The following is a 21,858-nucleotide window of genomic DNA, read 5'->3' as shown; positions in this document are numbered from 1 at the left end:
ATTTTGGTACATTTAATGTCACCATTTTACTGGCAAATGCTATCAAATAAAAAAAATTGTTAACTTTTTCACTAACTTCACAAAGTTAAGGTTTCTCACTGAAATTATTTGCAAACAGCTTGTGCTATTATGGTAAAAATGCCGCTGCACACCACACTTGTATTATGCTCAGCAATGAAGGGGTTAATTAGGGAGCTTGTAGGGTTAATTTTAGCTTTAGTGTAGAGGTCAGCCTCCCACCTGACACATCCCACCCCCTGATCCCTCCCTGACCCCTCTCAAACAGCTCTCTTCCCTCCCCCACTTCACAATTGTCACTGCCATCTTAAGTACTGGCAGAAAGTCTGCCAGTATAAAAATAAAGGTGTTTTGTTTTTCAAAAATTTTTTTATATATATTTTTTTCTGAGGTGTAAGATACCCCATAACCCCCCAACCTCCCTGATTCCCCCCAAACAGCTCTCTAAGCGTCCCCCTCAACCTATTGGCCACCATCTTAGGTACTGTCTGCCAGTACCCAGTTTACAAAAAATGGGCCCCTGTTTTCTGAAAAAAAAAAAAAAAAAAAAACATTTTCTGTAGTGTAGCTTCCCCCCCCCCCTCTCCCTCCCGGATCCCTTTCCAAATTTTTTTTTCCTTTTCCCGACTCCCTCCTTTGGCTGAATATTCAATTTGATGTGACCGTGCACGCACACACGCGAGCGCGCTATTGAGCCCTGCCCCCCCCCCCTGTGCACTATCACGGACAGGATCAGGAAGTTGCTCCGGCGATGGGCCGTCCACCCGCCTCCCTGCTATAGCTCCCACCCACCAATGATTGGCACCACCACTGTAACCCTGCAAATCTATTTCTGCAGTGCCCCATTCGTGAGGCATGTAGAAATAGCGCAATCTCGTAATTTTGAGCAAGATCGCAGCAGATAGAAGCCCAGGACTGCAGTGACTTACAGGGTACATTGCTGGTCCTTAAGAGCATAACGGCCAGCGTCATACAGGGTACGCCGCTGGTCGTTAAGGGGTTAGGTATCACTCCTACTACCCATAAGCCCCCAGTCATTCAGCCAAAGGAATATGGAAAGAGAAGCTGACACAAGGGTATGGAGGTGCCTGAGGTTTATACAAAAAGCCGTCTTAAATCAAATTAAGGGCGGGTCGTGGACTCTCCATGCCAGAAAAGAAAAGAATTTATCATCAGATAAGCATAATTTTTTTTTTCTTTCCAATGGCATGGAGTCCACAAATCCATTCTAATTTCTAGTGGGAACCAATACCCAAGCTAGAGGACACAGAAAGAATGGAAGGGTGGGAGAACAAGACAGGCAGACCTAAACAGAAGGCACCACCGCTCAGTGGCGTAGCGTGGGGGGGGGGGGGCACAGGGGCGGTTGCTCCGGGCACATAATTCTTAGGGGCGTAGAATTTCAAAAGAAATTTACGCCCCTAAGGAATTTTGTTATAAAAATCGCAAGTGGGGGTTGCTTGTGAGGAAGTCACCTGCCAATTGCATCATGTATTTGTGTATCAGTATGGGGGGGGATCTGTGCAGGCTGAGGCTAGCTGCTGGTAAGCTGAAAGAGCCATCTCCTTATGAGGTGCGCTCCGCCGCTCTCACTGTCTCACATGCAGGGCCGGCGATCAGCATCAGCTCATTGCATCCAGCAAGCATCAGCTGACAGCCAATTGCCGGCTGGAAACCTCCACTCCGCGATGATTGATTGCTATTAACACTGCATGTAAGATGTTTCCATACAACGTTAAGCCAAATTGGAAACACGCCTCCCTTTCCATGCACCCAATCAGCTGCTAGTTGCTGCCAGCCAATGGCTGTGCTGTACAGTTTAGCTTGCAACCAGTGGCACAGTTTAGCTTCAGCCAATGGCTGTAGCCTGACTGTAGTTTAGTGAGGTTGAAACTCAGGCAGTGAGGCGACAAGGTGTGCTGACTGCCTTGCTTGAGAAGAAGATTAGTGCTACTGCTGCCTGTAATAAAAAATATATGTGTTTGGTAAGTGACAGTCTAAATTTGACTTTGTACTTTGAAATGACTTTGAAATTGTGCTGCAGTAAAATTATTCAAAATACACAGGAAACAACTTCATGAATCAACTTCATGCTCATGACGTTTGGTTCTAGTCTACTTTATTTGTAAATTTAAGATCTGTTAATTTTGTCGTAAAAATAAAGCTTTGTTTGTTTAAAAAAAAAACAAAAAAAACTGTCTCCTAAGTTGTTTACCTGGCTCCTAGATTCAAAGCAAATTTGCCAATCCTACTGTACTGGTGGAAGAGACTCAGTCAGTGCTAATGGGTTAGGGGGCGCAATACTTGCCTTGCCCTGGGCACTGACAACCCACGCTACGCCACTGCCACCGCTTGAAGAACTTTCCCAAAAGAAGCCGAAGCAAAAGTATTAAATTTGTAGAATTCGGAAAAGGTATGCAAAAAGGACCAAGTTGCCGCCTTGCAGATTTGTTCCACACAAGCTTCATTTTTGAAGGTCCAGGAAGAAAAGACAGCTTTAGTAGAATGAGCCGTAATTCTCTCAGGAGGCTGTTGTCCAGCTGTCTCATAAGCTAACCGGATAACACTTCTCAACCAGAGAAAGAGTTCAGACACCATCTTCCATTTCCTCCTAATGTATAAGGCAAATAATGACTGGGGGCTTATGGGAAGTTGGAGTGATACTCAACAGCTCTGCTGGGATGTTTTTTGCCTCCTCCTGGTGGCCAGTAGTTGAATTCTCACTAGTAATTAGAAAGAAAGAAATGTGGGTTTCATGTCCTTTGAAGGTTTTTATTGTAACTGGCTAATGCCTGTACTTTTGTGAGACCTGACCAAAATCCAGTACTATATCATTAGTCTTAAAAAGGGCACACGCACACACACACATTAGCTTATCATTAAACACTGAATAAACTGTCCTAAATTCTTTTTATGCACCCCCAGGGTATAATTAGGATAACTTGAGTGCTAAATTATAAAAGAAACACAATTTATTAATAGCAAACAAATAATAAAAATTATAGGAAATAATCAGCAACAATAAAACAGTAATTATGACAAATCTTTGGACAGCATCAGAATGTAACGAGTGTAATAATACAATTAGCAACCCGTTTCCTAAAGAAAGATAATACAACAAAAACTATTAGTATCAGAACTTGTAATATGCAAAGCAAATATAGAATCATATTTGCAATAGTTTTATAAAAAATACCAAGCAAAACAATAACATGTACAAGGGTCTATGTACTTAGGAAATTAAGATATATTTAGAAGTGAATCATTGCTTCATTCATTTCTATAATTTGCTATATGAAATATTTTTTTTTAAGTGTATTGTGTGTATCCTCTTGATATGAGAAACTTGTATGTAATTGTTAGTCTCATTTTTTGAACTATTCAAAAATATTATCTTGTAAAAATGATGTTCTAACCAACACATAATCTGTAAAGCAATATGGCAATATTATCCAATACACAATTATGATGAATCCTTTGTTTATAATTAATGGTAACTTTTTATTTCCAGAGTAACATCTGACATCTGGGGCTGTTAGTTTGGGTATTTGGGCTGAAGAAAAAATGTAGAACTTTAAACCACAGCCAAGATCTTACTATCCAATAAGAAATACCATCTGGTCTAAGGTTCTTGGATGATGAAGAGTCTCTATCACTGGTAAAAGTAGGTCAGCTATGACTTAGGGGAGAATTTATGAGTATCAAAGCTCACCAAACCAAATTGAAAAATATGAACTTAAAGAAAATATTAGAGGAAATTGAAAACTTAGAAGGAAACCTCCTAAGAGACCCTAGCAACCCCACCATAAAAGAGAACTTAGAAATACAAACAAACAAAATCAAAACCCTCCTAACATATGAATATAAATCCCAAGCGCTTAAATTACAACAAACATATTATGACGGGGATAATAAATGTAGTCGCTTATTCGCACGCAAACTGAAAGGTAAAACATATAAATCCTTTGTGCTAGACATTAAAGGCAAAGATAAAAAAAAAATATTCCACAACCGAACAAATAGCCGAAGCCTTCAGAACATACTATGAATCGTTATATAACCTGACACTCTCAGACACTATGGCAGGAATTGACCCTCCCCAGATTAAACAGCAGCAAATAGACACCTACCTAGACAAACTTAAATTCCCCCAAATCTCTAAAGACCAATCTGATTCCTTGGATAATCCCTTTACCTGTGAGGAGCTGGAGAGGGTCATTAAAGACCTTCCGTCTGGTAAGGCCCCCGGACCAGACGGGTTCACCAATTATTATTACAAAAAATTTAAAGAACACCTGATCCCTCACCTCTTACCAATCTTTAATTCCATCTCAGAGACCAACCCATTCCCCAAACTAGCACTTGAGGCCCACATAACAGTCATCCCAAAACCCAGAAAAAGCTCTGATAAGGTAGAAAACAATAGACCAATATCCCTACTGAACTCTGATGTGAAAATTTACACAAAACTTCTTGCTGTCCGTTTGAACCACATTCTCCCAGATATCATAGTAAATGACCAAGTAGGATTCATACCCACCAGAGAAGCCAGGGATAACACTATCAGGGCCCTCCATATTATCGATCAAGCATCATCTAACCAAAACCCCCTAACCATAGTGTCAACGGACGCGGAGAAAGCTTTCGACCGCGTCTGTTGGCACTTCCTCAAGTCTGTACTGTTTAGATTCGGACTAAGCGAATTCGTAATCTCTAAAATATTTGCCCTATATGTCAACCCAGGTGCTAGGGTTAGGGTGAATGGATCCCTCTCCCATTTGTTTACTATCTCAAACGGCACCAGACAAGGATGCCCCCTATCCCTGTTACTTTTCGCATGCCTGGTAGAAGCATTTGCTATACGGATACGTGCCCAACAAGATATTAAGGGAATACAGATTAAAAACACTACCCATAAGATAATGTTATACACAGATGACATTTTATTTTTTCTCACAAACTCATCCACCTCCATATTCCTCCACTCTTGGACGCCTTTACTGAATTCAGAGTAGTTTCCAATATTCTAATTAATGAATCCAAGTCGGAAATCCTTAACATCTCAATCCCATTTGAGGAAATACAACTGATTAAACGAATATGCCCCTTTAAGTGGCAAACAAAAAAATTGAAATACCTGGGTATTTTTCTAACACCTTCCTTAAATGACATCTTTGAGACCAATTTTAAAACACTACAAAAAACCCTGATAGCTGACATGTCCTTGTGGCGCTCTCGTAATATATCATGGTTAGGGAGAATAAATGCCTTTAAAATGAACATACTACCAAAAATTCTTTATCTTCTACAAACACTACCAATCCCCCTGCCTCCCCTCGTTCCTTAACACCCTCCAGAATCAAATTCTAGACTACATATGGAATTAAAAGCCTGCAAGAATTAATAGACACATCATGAGTTTAACCTTTAGCCAGGGAGGTCTAGGAGTCCCTAACCTAATTAGATACAGACAGTCTATCTTCTTACAGAGGATATTGGACTGGTTCTCTAACTATAACCAAAAAGCCTTGGTTAGCCTGGAGCACGACTTAGCAGGATACACACATCTAGGTGCCTTATGCTTGGGACCAAAAACCAATAAACTAACTACCCTACAGAAAAACGTAATCATACAAGAAACTTATAATATGTGGGAAAATATGCTAAAAGAATACCCCCTCCTCTCTAGTAAACCGTCCCCTCTGACCCCTCTTACCGATAACCCAGACTTTACCCCTGGGATAGGACAAATAGGACACGCAAAAAAACAAACCATAGGTCCTTAATGGCATACCAATTAGGCAACGAACAAAGATGGTTCACTGTTGATGAGTTAAGAGAAAAAGGGCTTACCTTCCTACAAGACTGGTTCAAACTCTACCAGTGCCACTCATACATAAACAACCACCCAGATAAGAGAAACATAATGAGACCACTCACCCAATTCGAATCATTATGCAGCAAACATACCCCAATAAATCATGCTTTATCACATATGTACGCCCTTTTGCAAAATCAATATGTTGGCCAATCTCCTTACTATATAGACAGGTGGGAACATGAACTCGGAATAGTTATCCCCCCGTCAGAAATTAAATGGATATTTTCCAACATTACCAAGACCTCCATCTCTAGCAGAACGCTCGAAATGAACATTAAACTAATGCACAGATGGTATCTTACCCCAGCCAGATGCCACAAATTATTTAACACAACGAGTAATCTATGCTGGAGATGTCACTCCCAGACGGGAACAATGTCACATATATGGTGGCAATGCCCAGATATCGCCTCCTTCTGGTCAGAAGTAAAAAAAGGAAACTACCTCCATCTTAGGCCCCAAAATCACTGATGACCCCCTTTTGTGGCTATTTAATCTCACTCCTAAAAAACTCACCATCTGTCAATCTAAACTCCTACATATTCTGATTAATAGTGCAAAAACACTGATTGTCAAGAATTGGAAAACACCCACAACCCCTTCCTTGGCCCAATAGATTGCCCAATGTGAAAATGCCTTAAACTTAGAAGAGTACCACTACATGAAAATTAAACACAAAGACGTATATTTAGAAATTCATGTACACATTTATAAATGTCTCTTCTGCAAATATTGTGGTGTCTAATTTCATGGTATTCCTGTATCTATGTTGTTTGATGTGGCAACGATGAACACTATTGTCAACTTCTGTTATTTCATTTGTTGATTTACTGTTTGTTTTGTTGATTAATGCTGTACGATGTATTTTCAAAATCAATAAAAACAGATTATAAAAAATAAAAAAAAAAGTAGATCAGCTATGAATGCATTTAACTCTTACTGCTTATAATACATGAGTATAAATTAATAACAATACATGTGCATATGTATGTGCATATATAGGTATATAATGGACAAAAACACAACATACATGATATCATATGCATTACATCAATATACAAACAGCTGTTCTCAGATTTTTAACCCTATAATTCTGCAATAGTGCTCATGCCTGAGCCTCTCATTGAAAGGAGATAGAAAAAGAACAAAAGTAAGTAAATTTGATAGTTTATCCCCATTGAACTTCCATGGTTCAGCCTTTTACAATTTTGACTGCCATCTACCTTAAAGGGTTATCCTGTTGTATATCTCAAAAGTGTAAAATGTTTCTAATCCGCCTTGACACTTAAAAGGCTATAATACAAAATAAAAATGGTGTTCTATCTAAAATAAAACGTTTCAAAATGTATTACAGTGCTTTGTTTTTTTTTTAAAAAACAGAGTCTGTGCTGAAACCAACTTTTTCTCTGTGAGATTTTCCTATCAACCAATGAGCAGTGGAGTCCGAGGACTCATACAAAACCATTTTTAAGATGTTTAACTGATACTCTTTCATATAGCCAATAGACAAAAATGTTGAGTACCATGTCATTTTAATAGTGATAAGAGCCTGTATGGTTGAAGATGTCCTCCATTGCGGTCTGGCTTGGCTTACACCTGCTGTACACACTCCTGTAGACCAGGTCATATTATTTCAGAATCAAACGGATACCAATTCCTTTTAGTTTAATTTTAACTACCAAACAGACAAGATAGTATTTGTCCCCAGGTTTAATAATTATGTTAATTTTGATAATAATGTTAAAATGAATCATGTTTTTATGAAAAGCATTCCTACCCGCACAAGTTTCTCTGAATCCCCTCTCCACTTGCTGACAATAGTAGAGGCTGAAATGTTAAAGAAAGTGGTGTCGCATTCCGTGGCCACAGCCTTTGCAAGTAATGTCTTTCCAGTACCTGGAAGGCAGAATTAAGCTGCATAATTACAATTTGAAGACTTTACGCTCTATATAAAACTACCAGTTAGCTAAAAAGCTGCTTAACCCTAGAGGGTCAATAACAAGGCCTACAGTGATTGCTCGCAGTAAATATTTAGTTACTAGATTACACCAACAAATTACATTTCATTATTTAAATTGACTAAAACCCACTGTAAATGTAAAGGGAGTGTATATAAAAAAAAGTATCTGTAAACTGATAATACACAAATATTCTGCTGGCTCCTGATTTGAAATACATTTCACAAAATATAAAATCACAATTACATTACAAATAAACAGTGCTTTTTTGTGTTTTGTAAAACATAATCACATATACATTATTAATGTTAAATGTGTAGATACTGTAGGTCAATGAGCAGTGTGTTTTATATGCAGATGCTTAAAAGATTAATTCAAAATTACATTCCTCATAAAACATTTCATTAGGAGTAGCTAAAAAGAAATTTGTAATGAGCATTCATAATTTATTTTGCCTGCTTTTCCTGTAATTTAGTGTTAAATTTGTGCTCCTTAATCAATGGTCGTAGCATCTAGTTTGTGGGCATTTAAATAAAATCTGACAAGAAAGATGACATTTTCCAAAGCCCTCTGGTTTGGCAAGATTATCTTAGAAGTCTCGTCAGTATTGCAAAGTCCCTCACATTTTAGAAAGGCAAATTTCTGGTTACCTGGTGGTCCATATAGCAAGAGCCCCTTCCAAGGAGATAATATTCCTGTGAACAGCTGAGGATACTGTAAAGCAAACAAATAACTACATTTAAATTAGTTTATTTCCAGTAGGAAAGAAGATTTCAGTTATACATCTATATCCATTATGCAATATAAATACGCCTGTGTAAAGGGAACAGTGTAGTAGTAAATGTGAGTTATATAAATCATTTTCAGATAAATCACATGTAGTCTTTGTTTTCAATGCCATTTTCTTTCTTGTGAACAAACCATTCTTTTCAACTACTTTTATGAACCACAAGGTATATATTGAACACTAATGAAATAAGGATTATTGATATTGGGACTCCAAAGAGAAAATTGTTCTCAGTAGACTGTGATACCTTATATTACTATAGTATTGGTCCTTACCCTAATAGGATACACAACAGCTTCCTTCACCAGTCGCTTTGCTTCATCAAGCCCTATGATATCGTCCCACCTCACATTGGGGTTCTGGAGATAAATATCCTATAACAACATTAAAAGGGACATTGTACACTAGATTTGTCTTTGCGTAAATGTTTTGTAAATTATCCATTTATATAGCCCATCTGGGAATGTTTTGTAACAATGTATAGTTTTGCTTATTTTTTTATAACATTGTGCTGATTTTAAGACTCCTAACCAAGCCCCAAAGTATCAGATGTATACCCAGGTCTACTGATTTCTGCTGCTATTGTTTGTGTAATCTGTCTTTTCATATACAGGGAAGGGGGGAGTGTTTGCTCTTCCTGATTTCTCAGTGGGTGTCCCAGCCTAACCTCATTAACAGTGCTAAACTGGTAGCTCTAAGTAAGTTTTTAAAAGGTTTTATACTGGATGTTTAGATCAGCATCTATGCATAATTCTTATTTATAGTAGTGTCTATTACATGCAGCTATATGAAAATTGGTGTACACTGTCCCTTTAATAAATTACTTCTACATACGATCATGTCTCATAGGATTAAATGTTCTTATATAAACAATTTCTTAAAAATTTAAAGGGGCATGAACCCCCAAAAATTTTCTTTCTTGATTCAGATAGAGCATGCAATTTAAAAAAAACAAAACAACTTAATAATTTACTTTTGTTATAAAATTTGCTTACTTTTCTTAGTATACTTTGTTGAAGGAGCAGCAATGCACACGTGGGAGCTAGCTGGACACATAGGGTGAGCCATAGGGTTAGCAGCTAGCTCATAGCAGTGCAGTGCTGCTCCTGGGCCTACCTAGGAATGCTCTTTCTGAATCATAATCTTGACTTTACGGTCTCTCACTTCTTCAGCTGCAGGTTTGCATAGCAATATCGAGTAGGGGTTTGCACTGAAAACATTTAATATTAAATCATTTGCAAGCTATAATGCAGAGAATCTTACCCGGCTAATGACTGCAGCTAGTTCTCTCATCTCGCTGTTTGCGCCAACAAATGCGCTAACAGGTTTTATTAACCTCTCCTGGTAACAGAAAAAAACAGATGTTAGAAACAGAATAATTGATATAGTCATAGAAGAATGAGGAGTAGTGAGGTACAGTAATGATGCCCATTCTTACCTCAGATTTGTATTATGATTTATTAAAGGGTCATAATACCCAAATGTTTAAACACTTGAAAGTGATGCAGCATAGCTGTAAAAAGCTGACTAGAAAATATCACCTGAACATCTCTACGTAAAAAAGAAAGATATTTTACCTCAAAAGTTCCTCAGTAGCCACATCCCATTGTAAAGGACTTCTAAGCCACATATTAGTATGTCTGTCCTGGGAAAGCTAAGGGGATGAGCCTCGTGCACTCTCATATTATTTTCCTATTCAGGTTAAAGGAAGCTTACTATGAAATCTCATGAGAGTTAAGTCAAATCTCATGAGATCACAGTAAAAGAGTTCATTTTTTTTTTTACCTGCAGCTGGGCAGCAGCTGAGTATAACATTTTACACAGAACTTACTCTGCTGAGCTGAGGAGATTGTGAGGTAAAATATCTTCCTTTTTTTAGATAGAGATGCTCAGGTGATATTTTCCTGTCAGCTTTTTACAGTTATACTGCATCAGTTTCAAGTGATTTAGCATATGAGTATTATGTCCCTTTAATACAAAAAGGGCTCCATTGATCTAGCTGCATATTAAGCTTTGGAGCACCTTTGGTGCTGGCATATTAAATTCACCTCAGACAAGTCCGAATAGGGTGATTGACAGCCCCTGCTCTCGCTCGATTCGCCTCACATGAGCAGGGGGTGGCATTGCACAAGCAGCTGCTTGTGCAAAATTACATGCGAGCAGCATACTGCTGCCCACGATGCCAGAAGGACAGGTTTGCAGAAGTGAACCTTGTCCGTCCGGCAATTGTTAAATAGGGCCCTTAATGTTTAGAAATACAGAAAAATTAACAGGTCTGTTTGTTGATACCAGTATAATAGTCAGTGGTTCAAAGCATGAACTGTAGAGATTTGCTAATAATTTTCCAAATATAAAAGTGGAAAATATCAGAAGGAAGTTAGCTCAAAATCCAAAAATAAAATAAAAAATCAACTCTTGATCAGTTAGTGGAGTATATACAATTAGTAGATATATTTATTGTGAAACCAAAATGTATACAATAATACAGATTTCTAGGAAAATGCAGATATTATTTATATTGTATGTGTTAGGACATTAAACTGCTGGGTACAACTACAGTAGTACGGTTACTGCTCACTGTGAGACTGTTTTTCTTCCTGTGTCTGCAGCTACTCTTATTTTAGCCTCTGGCAGGTGCTGGTTAGGGAAGATCCACATCTTTATACAGGGTACCGCCATCTTGGAGCTTAGTTCTTCTCGCACCCAGTGACAGAAGTGCTGCGTATTCACAGATTAGTGACATTAGAACAGTTTGACGAGAGTTGCAGGAACATAAGAATAAACAATAGTACTGTAGTGCTAATCCTGCTATATCATTATGCCCAGCAGTTTAATGTCCCGTTAAACTCAAACATATGAAAAAGCACAATTTAAACATTTTGGAGCACAATTGATAGCGTAGGGTATATTACTAGTGGATGGTTAAAAACATGTAACCAGAGCATCTTAACGTAGCCAAAGCTTTTTTAGCGCACCCTATCATTTTAACGGATAGTGCAGGGAGTGTTATTAGCTCACTCAATGCGCTTGCATTACAAGTGGTGAGTTAAGTGTTGAGCTTGAGTGCAATCCAAAATACAGCTATAAAATGTAGCACTTTTTGAGACCTGAAGTAAACCATTTTTATTTATAGTATAGCACTGATCTACATAAAGAACGCCGTTTCTTGCACCCCATACACTCATCCGAGTGCAAAAATAGAAGCACTATTGATTGCAATGTGATGTTAACTCACAATATTAATTTATTTTTGTGCTCCACTTGTAATCTTGGCCTTTTTTTTTATGTAAATTTTTCTTATAAAGTGTTGACATATTTTTTAGACTAAATGAGAGAAGCTTACTGGCTAATAAGGCCAACTCCCACAGAGGATAGGGAATTCCATTGGGAAGAAAATAAAATGCAAAGAAAAACTACTTTGAGTGGCTCCTTAACGAATATAGAGTTAAAAAATATCAAACATAATTTAAATCTTTAAAAAATAAAAAAAAGTCAAAGGACATAAGAACAACACACAGCAAAGTTTCTTTGCTGTAGAATTATCGACAGTGAAGGGCTTAGATGTAACTTACAGAAGGGTTAGGGTTGCAGCTCAGACTATTCAATGCTATTTCATTTGATGCTCCTTTTATTGCATCTTGGATCATCCCACGAAAGTCAATTATTTGCCCCTAAAAAGATAAACAAACGTGTTATTTAGCTAAGGAAACCCCCCAGTCATACAGCACTCATGTATATACTGTATCACATGAACAGATCAATTTAAAGGAAAAAGAAATCAGAAAACAAACACACATTTTAAATGTAATAAATTCACAGATGGTTATCACAGATCTCTGTGTATAGAAGTAATGGTTCTATTAAAGGAACATGAATCCGAAAATGTTTCTTTCATGATTTATACAGAGCATACAATTTTAAACAACTTTTCAATTTACATCTATTATTTAATTTACTTCCTTCTCTTGTTATCCTTTGCTGAATGGTTTATCTAGGCAAGCTCAGGAGCAGCAAATAATCTAGGTTCTAGCTGCTGATTGGTAGCTGCATATATATACCGATTGTCATTGGCTCACCTATGTGTCCAGTTTGAAACCAGTAGTGCATTGCTGCTCCTTCAACAAATAATACCAAGAGAATGAAACAAATTAGATTATAGAAGTAAATTAGAAAGTTGTTTAAAATTGTATTCTCTATCTGAATTATGAAAGAAACATGTTTGTGTTTCATGTCCCTTTAAGTCTGGAGATCTTTGTACTGAAGAGCCTATTTGGAGCATAGTGTATAATATTTTTTGGAAAACCGTTTGAAAAAACATAATTTTAACTTACTTACCTGATAAATTCATTTTTTTCATATTAGCAAGAGTCCATGAGCTAGTGACATATGGGATATACAATCCTACCAGGAGGGGCAAAGTTTCCCAAACCTCAAAATGCCTATAAATACACCCCTCACCACACCCACAATTCAGTTTAACAAATAGCCAAGAAGTGGGGTGATAAAGAAAGGAGTAGAAAGCATCAACAAAGGAAATTTGGAAATAATTGTGCTTTATACAAAAAATCATAACCACCATAAAAAGGGTGGGTCTCATGGACTCTTGCCAATATGAAAGAAATGAATTTATCAGGTAAGTTCTTACATAAATTATGTTTTCTTTCATGTAATTGGCAAGAGTCCATGAGCTAGTGCCGTATGGGATAGCAATACCCAAGATGTGGAGTCTTCCACTCAAGAGTCACTAGAGAGGGAGGGATAAAATAAAAACAGCCATTTTTTGCTGAAAAATGAAATCCCCAACCAAAAGAATACATTTTTCTTATAATTGAAAAGAAAAAAAAAAAAAAAACTTAAAACATAAGCAGAGGAATCAAACTGAAACAGCTGCCTGAAGAACTTTTCTACCAAAAACTGCTTCCAAAGAGGCAAATACATAAAAATGGTAGAATTTAGTAAATGTATGCAAAGAAGACCAAGTTGCTGCTTTGCAAATCTGATCAACTGAAGCTTCATTCTTAAAAGCCCACGAAGTGGAGACTGATCTAGTAGAATGAGCTGTGATTCTGAGGCGGGGCCTGGTCAGACTCCACATAAGCCTTATGAATCAAAAGCTTTAACCAAGATGCCAAGGAAAGGGCAGAAGCTTTCTGACCTTTCCTAGAACCAGAAAAGACAACAAATAGACTAGAAGACTTCCTGAAATATTTAGTAGCTTCAACATAATATTTCAAAGCTCTTACCACATCTAGAGAATGTAAGGATCTCTCTCTAGGATTAGGACACAAAGAGGGGACAACAATTTCCCTATTAATGTTGTTAGAATTCATAACTTTAGGTAAAAATTTAAATGAAGTCCGCAAAACTGCCTTATCTTGATGAAAAATCAGAAAAGAAGACTCACAAGAAAGAGCAGATAATTCAGAAACTCTTCTAGCAGAAGAGATAGCCATAAGGAACAACACTTTCCAAAAAAGTACTTTAATATCCAAAGAATGCAGAGGCTCAAACGGAAGAGCCTGTAAAGCTCTCAAGACCAAATTAAGACTCCAAGGAGGAGAGATTTATTAAATGACAGGCTTAATACGGACCAAAAGATAAGAGGATAAAAAGGGCGACTCCTGGTGCAGATCATTGATGCTTTTAGAGCCCAATATTGACCCAAGTATATAAGGGTACTCACATTTATCAAAGCACCCAATGGTGCATATGACACCTACTGGACTATTTTAGTGGCCCAGTGCACATAAACTTCGGTATCCTTGGTGTACTATTCCAAAGCGCCTCCAGTGATCATAGGTGGTAGGTAGAACAAAGAGACTCATAAAAAGTGCTTAATTAATAAAAAATGGAGTTTATATTAAAAAAAGCATAACAATGTAACATAAAAACAGAAGTACTATTTGCTACGCAATTCTCTGCGTCTACTGCGCCGTTTCCTCAGGCATATAGTACTCACAGCACTTTGAGTCTCAAATATACAATAACCCTACCAATCGTAAACAAGTACCCTCCCCAGTTAACAGGTGTCTAATTAACAAGCAGTATTCACAGCATAGATCAGAACCAAATACACAATGTGATGTTGTCTGAACAGTCCAATCCATATAAACAAAAGCATTACACATATTGTGATCCTAGTAAGTAAATGGGAAACCGCTTATAATCTGTTTGTAATAGAATCACCTACTTGATTAAAGCTGGACCTAATATAAGATCTAAAGTCTAGACTCTACAAAAATGTTTGTATCAATAATTGCAAATGATAATTCGAGCCTGTTATACAAAATAACACTTTGTGCCCATATTACTCGAGGACAATAGCATATTAAGCAGAAACAATATATATACAAACTTTCATTTCCAATAGAGTTAGCGATAAACAATACAATGTGATTAAATGCACTAATGATATGGTAGTAATAGATGACGTGTGTGAGACCCTCCCGCCCAAGTGGATGACATCGTCTCCATACGAAACAGTAGGGACGGAGCCAAAACAACCAATAGCGTCTCTCCCTTGCAATATACATCCACCAGGATGACTGGGCAGCACACCGCTATATAATTGAATAGAACAGCACCTGTTGAAACGGTCAGCGCTTCCTATAACACTATATGTGATTCTAATATACACACACAGTTGTTAACTACGATCATTGAGTCAGATCTAGTTGTATGTTTTGAAGGAGATATCTCGATAAACTCACATTGTGTCGAGACAGTTCCAAAAAAATTTGATTTAACAATTTAGACTGTAATATAAGAAATATAATAATACGATTTACACCATTAGTCTGATTACTAACCAGAAAACAATATAAGCCCGCAGTGTATGCTGCATCACTAATGTGTGATTGCATGTAGACCTGTCATAAATCTAACATAGATTAGATTCAATAATATAAATGTAATTTAAATAAATACTATATAGAATGTATAAAGAATTAAATGAAGTGATGACTATAGCAATTAACCACTTAAGGACATATGACGGAATTTTTCCGTCATAAAACAATTGAGCAAACTGAAAGCTGTGTCCTTAAAGGGTTAATATTAATATATAGTGAAGTGGTGAAAAGTCTAAAGATGTGTTATTAATGTTTAAGTGATCAGGATCAATAATTTGAAAAATGTTGTGATAAGAGGTATTATGTGATATTATATCTGTATTAATACGAACCAAAGCCTGAACAAAACAGTGAATATCAGGAAGATTAGCAATCTTTCTGTGAAATAAAACAGAAAGAGCAGAGATTTGTCCCTTCAAGGAACTCGCAGACAAACCTTTATCCAAACCATCCTGAAGAAACTGTAAAATTCTATGAATTCTAAAAGAATGCCAGAATTTATGAAAAGAACACCATGAAATGTAAGTCTTCCAAACTCGATAATAAATCTTCCTAGAAACAGATTTACGAGCCTGTAACATAGTATCAATCACTGAGTCAGAGAAACCTCTATGACTAAGCACTAAGCGTTGAATTTCCATACCTTCAAATTTAATGATTTGAGATCCTGATGGAAAACCGGTCCATGAGACAGAAGATCTGGTCTTAAAGGAAGTGGCCAAGGTTGACAACTGGACATCCGGACAACGTCCACATACCAGAACCTGTGAGGCCATGCTGGTGCTACCGGAAACACAAACGAATGTTCCATGATGATCTTGGAGATCACAATGCAAACAGCATAGCCCTCTGAGCATAGAAAAAGGCAAGAGGCATATAAGAAGTGGGGTTTAAATAATAAAATTATTTGGCGGCAAGTATGACGCACAACGCAAAACAACATCAGGAAATGACGCAACTCGCGTCATGGCAGACGCAACCTTGTGCAAGGAAACCTGGCGTCAACTAAGACGCCGGAAATGGAGAATTTGCGTCACTGAATGTACCTTCGCACCAAAAAAATACTCACGCCAAGAATGACGCAATAAATATCAGCATTTTGCGGCCTCGCAAGCCTAAATTTTGCCCACGAAAATGAATGAAAACAGTCAATTTTGAAGAAAAGACCCCAGGTAAGAAAAAATAACTTCCTAAATATGTTTTTCCCAATTTGAAACGGATAGTCTGCAAAAGGAAAACATAATTTATGCTTACCTGATAAATTCCTTTCTTCTGTTGTGTGATCAGTCCACGGGTCATCATTACTTCTGGGATATAACTCCTCCCCAACAGGAAATGCAAGAGGATTCACCCAGCAGAGCTGCACATAGCTCCTCCCCTCTACGTCAGTCCCAGTCATTCGACCAAGAATCAACGAGAAAGGAGTAACCAAGGGTGAAGTGGTGACTGGAGTATAATTTAAAAGATATTTACCTGCCTTAAAACAGGGCGGGCCGTGGACTGATCACACAACAGAAGAAAGGAATTTATCAGGTAAGCATAAATTATGTTTTCTTCTGTTATGTGTGATCAGTCCACGGGTCATCATTACTTCTGGGATACCAATACCAAAGCAAAAGTACACAGATGACGGGAGGGATAGGCAGGCTCATTATACAGAAGGAACCACTGCCTGAAGAACCTTTCTCCCAAAAATAGCCTCCGAAGAAGCAAAAGTATCAAATTTGTAAAATTTGGAAAAAGTATGAAGCGAAGACCAAGTTGCAGCCTTGCAAATCTGTTCAACAGAGGCCTCATTCTTAAAAGCCCAAGTGGAAGCCACAGCTCTAGTGGAGTGAGCTGTAATTCTTTCAGGAGGCTGCTGTCCAGTAGTCTCATAGGCTAAGCGTATTATGCTACGAAGCCAAAAAGAGAAAGAGGTAGCGGAAGCTTTTTGACCTCTCCTCTGTCCAGAATAAACGACAAACAGGGAAGAAGTTTGGCGAAAATCTTTAGTTGCCTGCAAGTAGAACTTGAGAGCACGAACTACATCTAGATTGTGTAGAAGACGTTCCTTCTTTGAAGAAGGATTTGGACACAAGGATGGAACAACAATCTCTTGATTGATATTCCTGTTAGTGACTACCTTAGGTAAGAACCCAGGTTTAGTACGCAGAACAACCTTGTCTGAGTGAAAAATCAGATAAGGAGAATCACAATGTAAGGCTGATAACTCAGAGACTCTTCGAGCCGAGGAAATAGCCATTAAAAACAGAACTTTCCAAGATAACAATTTTATATCAATGGAATGAAGGGGTTCAAACGGAACACCCTGTAAAACGTTAAGAACTAAGTTTAAACTCCATGGCGGAGCAACAGCTTTAAACACAGGCTTGATCCTAGCTAAAGCCTGACAAAAAGCCTGGACGTCTGGATTTTCTGACAGACGCCTGTGTAATAAGATGGACAGAGCTGAAATCTGTCCCTTTAATGAACTAGCTGATAAACCCTTTTCTAACCCTTCTTGTAGAAAAGACAATATCCTAGGGATCCTAACCTTACTCCAGGAGTAACGTTTGGATTCGCACCAGTATAGGTATTTACGCCATATTTTATGGTAAATTTTTCTGGTAACAGGCTTCCTAGCCTGTATCAGGGTATCAATAACTGACTCAGAAAAACCACGTTTTGATAAAATCAAGCGTTCAATTTCCAAGCAGTCAGCTTCAGAGAAGTTAGATTTTGATGTTTGAATGGACCCTGTATCAGAAGGTCCTGTCTTAGAGGTAGAGACCAAGGCGGACAGGATGACATGTCCACTAGATCTGCATACCAAGTCCTGCGTGGCCATGCAGGCGCTATTAGAATCACTGATGCTCTTTCCTGTTTGATTTTGGCAATCAATCGAGGAAGCAGCGGGAAGGGTGGAAACACATAAGCCATCCCGAATTTCCAAGGTGCTGTCAAAGCATCTATCAGAACCGCTCCCGGATCCCTGGATCTGGACCCGTAGCGAGGAAGTTTGGCGTTCTGGCGAGACGCCATGAGATCTATCTCTGGTTTGCCCCAACGTCGAAGTATTTGGGCAAAGACCTCCGGATGAAGTTCCCACTCCCCCGGATGAAAAGTCTGGCGGCTCAAGAAATCCGCCTCCCAGTTCTCCACTCCCGGGATGTGGATTGCTGACAGGTGGCAAGAGTGTGACTCTGCCCAGCGAATTATCTTTGATACTTCCACCATTGCTAGGGAGCTTCTTGTCCCTCCCTGATGGTTGATGTAAGCTACAGTCGTGATGTTGTCCGACTGAAACCTGATGAACCCCCGAGTTGTTAATTGGGGCCAAGCCAGAAGGGCATTGAGAACTGCTCTCAATTCCAGAATGTTTATTGGAAGGAGACTCTCCTCCTGATTCCATAGTCCCTGAGCCTTCAGAGAATTCCAGACAGCGCCCCAACCTAGTAGGCTGGCGTCTGTTGTTACAATTGTCCAGTCTGGCCTGCTGAATGGCATCCCCCTGGACAGGTGTGGCCGATGAAGCCACCATAGAAGAGAATTTCTGGTCTCTTGATTCAGATTCAGAGTAGGGGACAAATCTGAGTAATCCCCATTCCACTGACCTAGCATGCACAATTGCAGCGGTCTGAGGTGTAGGCGTGCAAAAGGTACTATGTCCATTGCCGCTACCATTAAGCCGATCACCTCCATACATTGAGCTACTGACGGGTGTTGAATGGAATGAAGGGCACGGCATGCATCTTGAAGCTTTGTTAACCTGTCCTCTGTCAGGTAAATCTTCATTTCTACAGAATCTATAAGAGTCCCCAAGAATGGAACTCTTGTGAGAGGAAAAAGAGAACTCTTCTTTTCGTTCACTTTCCATCCATGCGACCTTAGAAATGCCAGAACTAACTCTGTATGAGACTTGGCAGTTTGAAAGCTTGAAGCTTGAATTAGAATGTCGTCTAGGTATGGAGCTACCGAAATCCCTCGCGGCCTTAGTACCGCCAGAAGGGCACCCAGAACCTTTGTGAAGATTCTTGGAGCCGTAGCCAATCCGAATGGGAGAGCTACAAACTGGTAGTGCCTGTCTAAGAAGGCAAACCTTAGATACCGGTGATGATCCTTGTGGATCGGTATGTGAAGGTAAGCATCCTTTAAATCCACTGTGGTCATGTACTGACCCTCTTGGATCATGGGTAGGATTGTCCGAATAGTTTCCATTTTGAACGATGGAACTCTTAGGAATTTGTTTAGAATCTTTAAATCTAAGATTGGCCTGAAAGTTCCCTCTTTTTTGGGAACCACGAACAGGTTTGAGTAGAACCCTTGTCCTAGTTCCGACCGCGGAACCGGATGGATCACTCCCATTGTTAACAGATCTTGTACGCAGCGTAGAAACGCTTCTTTCTTTATCTGGTTTGTTGACAACCTTGACAGATGAAATCTCCCTCTTGGGGGAGATAATTTGAAGTCTAGAAGGTATCCCTGAGATATGATCTCTAGTGCCCAGGGATCCTGAACATCTCTTGCCCAGGCCTGGGCGAAGAGAGAGAGTCTGCCCCCCACTAGATCCGGTCCCGGATCGGGGGCTCTCGGTTCATGCTGTCTTTGGGGCAGCAGCAGGTTTCCTGGCCTGCTTGCTCTTGTTCCAGGACTGGTTAGGCTTCCAGCCTTGCCTGTAACGAGCAACAGCTCCTTCCTGTTTTGGTGCAGTGGAGGTTGATGCTGCTCCTGTTTTGAAATTCCGAAAGGGACGAAAATTAGACTGTCTAGCCTTAACTTTGGCCTTGTCCTGAGGTAGGGCGTGGCCCTTACCTCCCGTAATGTCAGCGATAATTTCTTTCAAACCGGGCCCGAATAAGGACTGCCCCTTGAAAGGTATATTAAGTAATTTGGACTTAGAAGTAACATCAGCTGACCAGGATTTTAGCCACAGCGCCCTGCGTGCCTGTATGGCGAATCCTGAGTTCTTAGCCGTAAGTTTGGTTAAATGTACTACGGCCTCCGAAATGAAAGAATTAGCTAGTTTAAGGACTCTAAGCCTGTCCGTAATGTCGTCTAGCGTAGAGGAACTAAGGTTCTCTTCAAGCGACTCAATCCAAAATGCTGCCGCAGCCGTAATCGGCGCGATACATGCAAGGGGTTGTAATATAAAACCTTGTTGAACAAACATTTTCTTAAGGTAACCCTCTAATTTTTTATCCATTGGATCTGAGAAAGCACAGCTATCCTCCACCGGGATAGTGGTACGCTTAGCTAAAGTAGAAACTGCTCCCTCCACCTTGGGGACCGTTTGCCATAAGTCCCTAGTGGTGGCGTCTATTGGAAACATCTTTCTAAATATTGGAGGGGGTGAGAACGGCACACCGGGTCTATCCCACTCCTTAGTAACAATTTCAGTTAGTCTCTTAGGTATAGGAAAAACGTCAGTACTCGCCGGTACCGCAAAGTATTTATCCAACCTACACAGTTTCTCTGGTATTGCAACGGTGTTACAATCGTTGAGAGCTGCTAAGACCTCCCCTAGTAGTACACGGAGGTTCTCCAATTTAAATTTAAAATTTGAAATATCTGAGTCCAATCTGTTTGGATCAGAACCGTCACCCACAGAATGAAGCTCTCCGTCCTCATGCTCTGCGAGCTGTGACGCAGTATCAGACATGGCCCTAGCATTGTCAGCGCACTCTGTTCTCACCCCAGAGTGATCACGCTTGCCTCTTAGTTCTGGTAATTTAGACAAAACTTCAGTCATAACAGTAGCCATATCTTGTAATGTTATCTGTAATGGCCGCCCAGATGTACTAGGCGCCAAAATATCACGCACCTCCCGGGCGGGAGATGCAGGTACTGCCGCGTGAGGCGAGTTAGTCGGCATAACTCTCCCCTCGCAGTTTGGTGAAATTTGTTCACATTGTACAGATTGACTTTTATTTAAAGTAGCATCAATACAGTTAGTACATAAATTTCTATTGGGCTCCACCTTGGCATTGGAACAAATGACACAGATATCTTCCTCTGAGTCAGACATGTTTAACACACTAGCAAAAAAACTTACAACTTGGTTATAATCTTTTTTAGCAAAAAAACGCACTGTGCCTCAAAGAGGTACTAACGATTAAATGACAGTTGAAATAATGAACTGAAAAACTGTTATAGCATCAAACTTTAAAACAACACAACACTAATTAAATTTGTACATAAGAAAATAAAACAACGTTTTTATTCACAGTCACTATAAGGATTCTCACAGCTCTGCTGAGAGAATTTACCTCCCTTCAAAGAAGTTTGAAGACCCCTGAGATCTGTCAGAGATGAACCGGATCATGCAGGAAATATAAAAGTAACTGACTGGAATTTTTTGATGCGTAGCAAAGAGCGCCAAAA

At 39.1% G+C, this 21,858-nt stretch overlaps 1 protein-coding gene across 1 annotated transcript in view; it reads right to left on the bottom strand.

Annotated features, from left to right (window-relative positions):
- Positions 1-21,858, bottom strand: part of KATNAL2 (katanin catalytic subunit A1 like 2) — a 172,574-nt gene that overhangs the window by 47,556 nt on the left and 103,160 nt on the right. The window contains exons 7-11 of the mRNA XM_053701085.1: positions 12,217-12,315; positions 9,908-9,985; positions 8,920-9,018; positions 8,508-8,571; positions 7,677-7,795 (exon numbers count right to left, since the gene is read on the bottom strand). Coding sequence (XP_053557060.1) covers positions 7,677-7,795; positions 8,508-8,571; positions 8,920-9,018; positions 9,908-9,985; positions 12,217-12,315 — 459 coding nt within the window. The remainder of the gene's footprint in view (positions 1-7,676; positions 7,796-8,507; positions 8,572-8,919; positions 9,019-9,907; positions 9,986-12,216; positions 12,316-21,858) is intronic.

The sequence above is a fragment of the Bombina bombina genome, chromosome 2 (assembly GCF_027579735.1).
Source record: "Bombina bombina isolate aBomBom1 chromosome 2, aBomBom1.pri, whole genome shotgun sequence".
Classification (NCBI taxonomy): Eukaryota; Metazoa; Chordata; class Amphibia; order Anura; family Bombinatoridae; genus Bombina; species Bombina bombina.
This window is presented reverse-complemented; position numbering and strand designations above follow the sequence as displayed.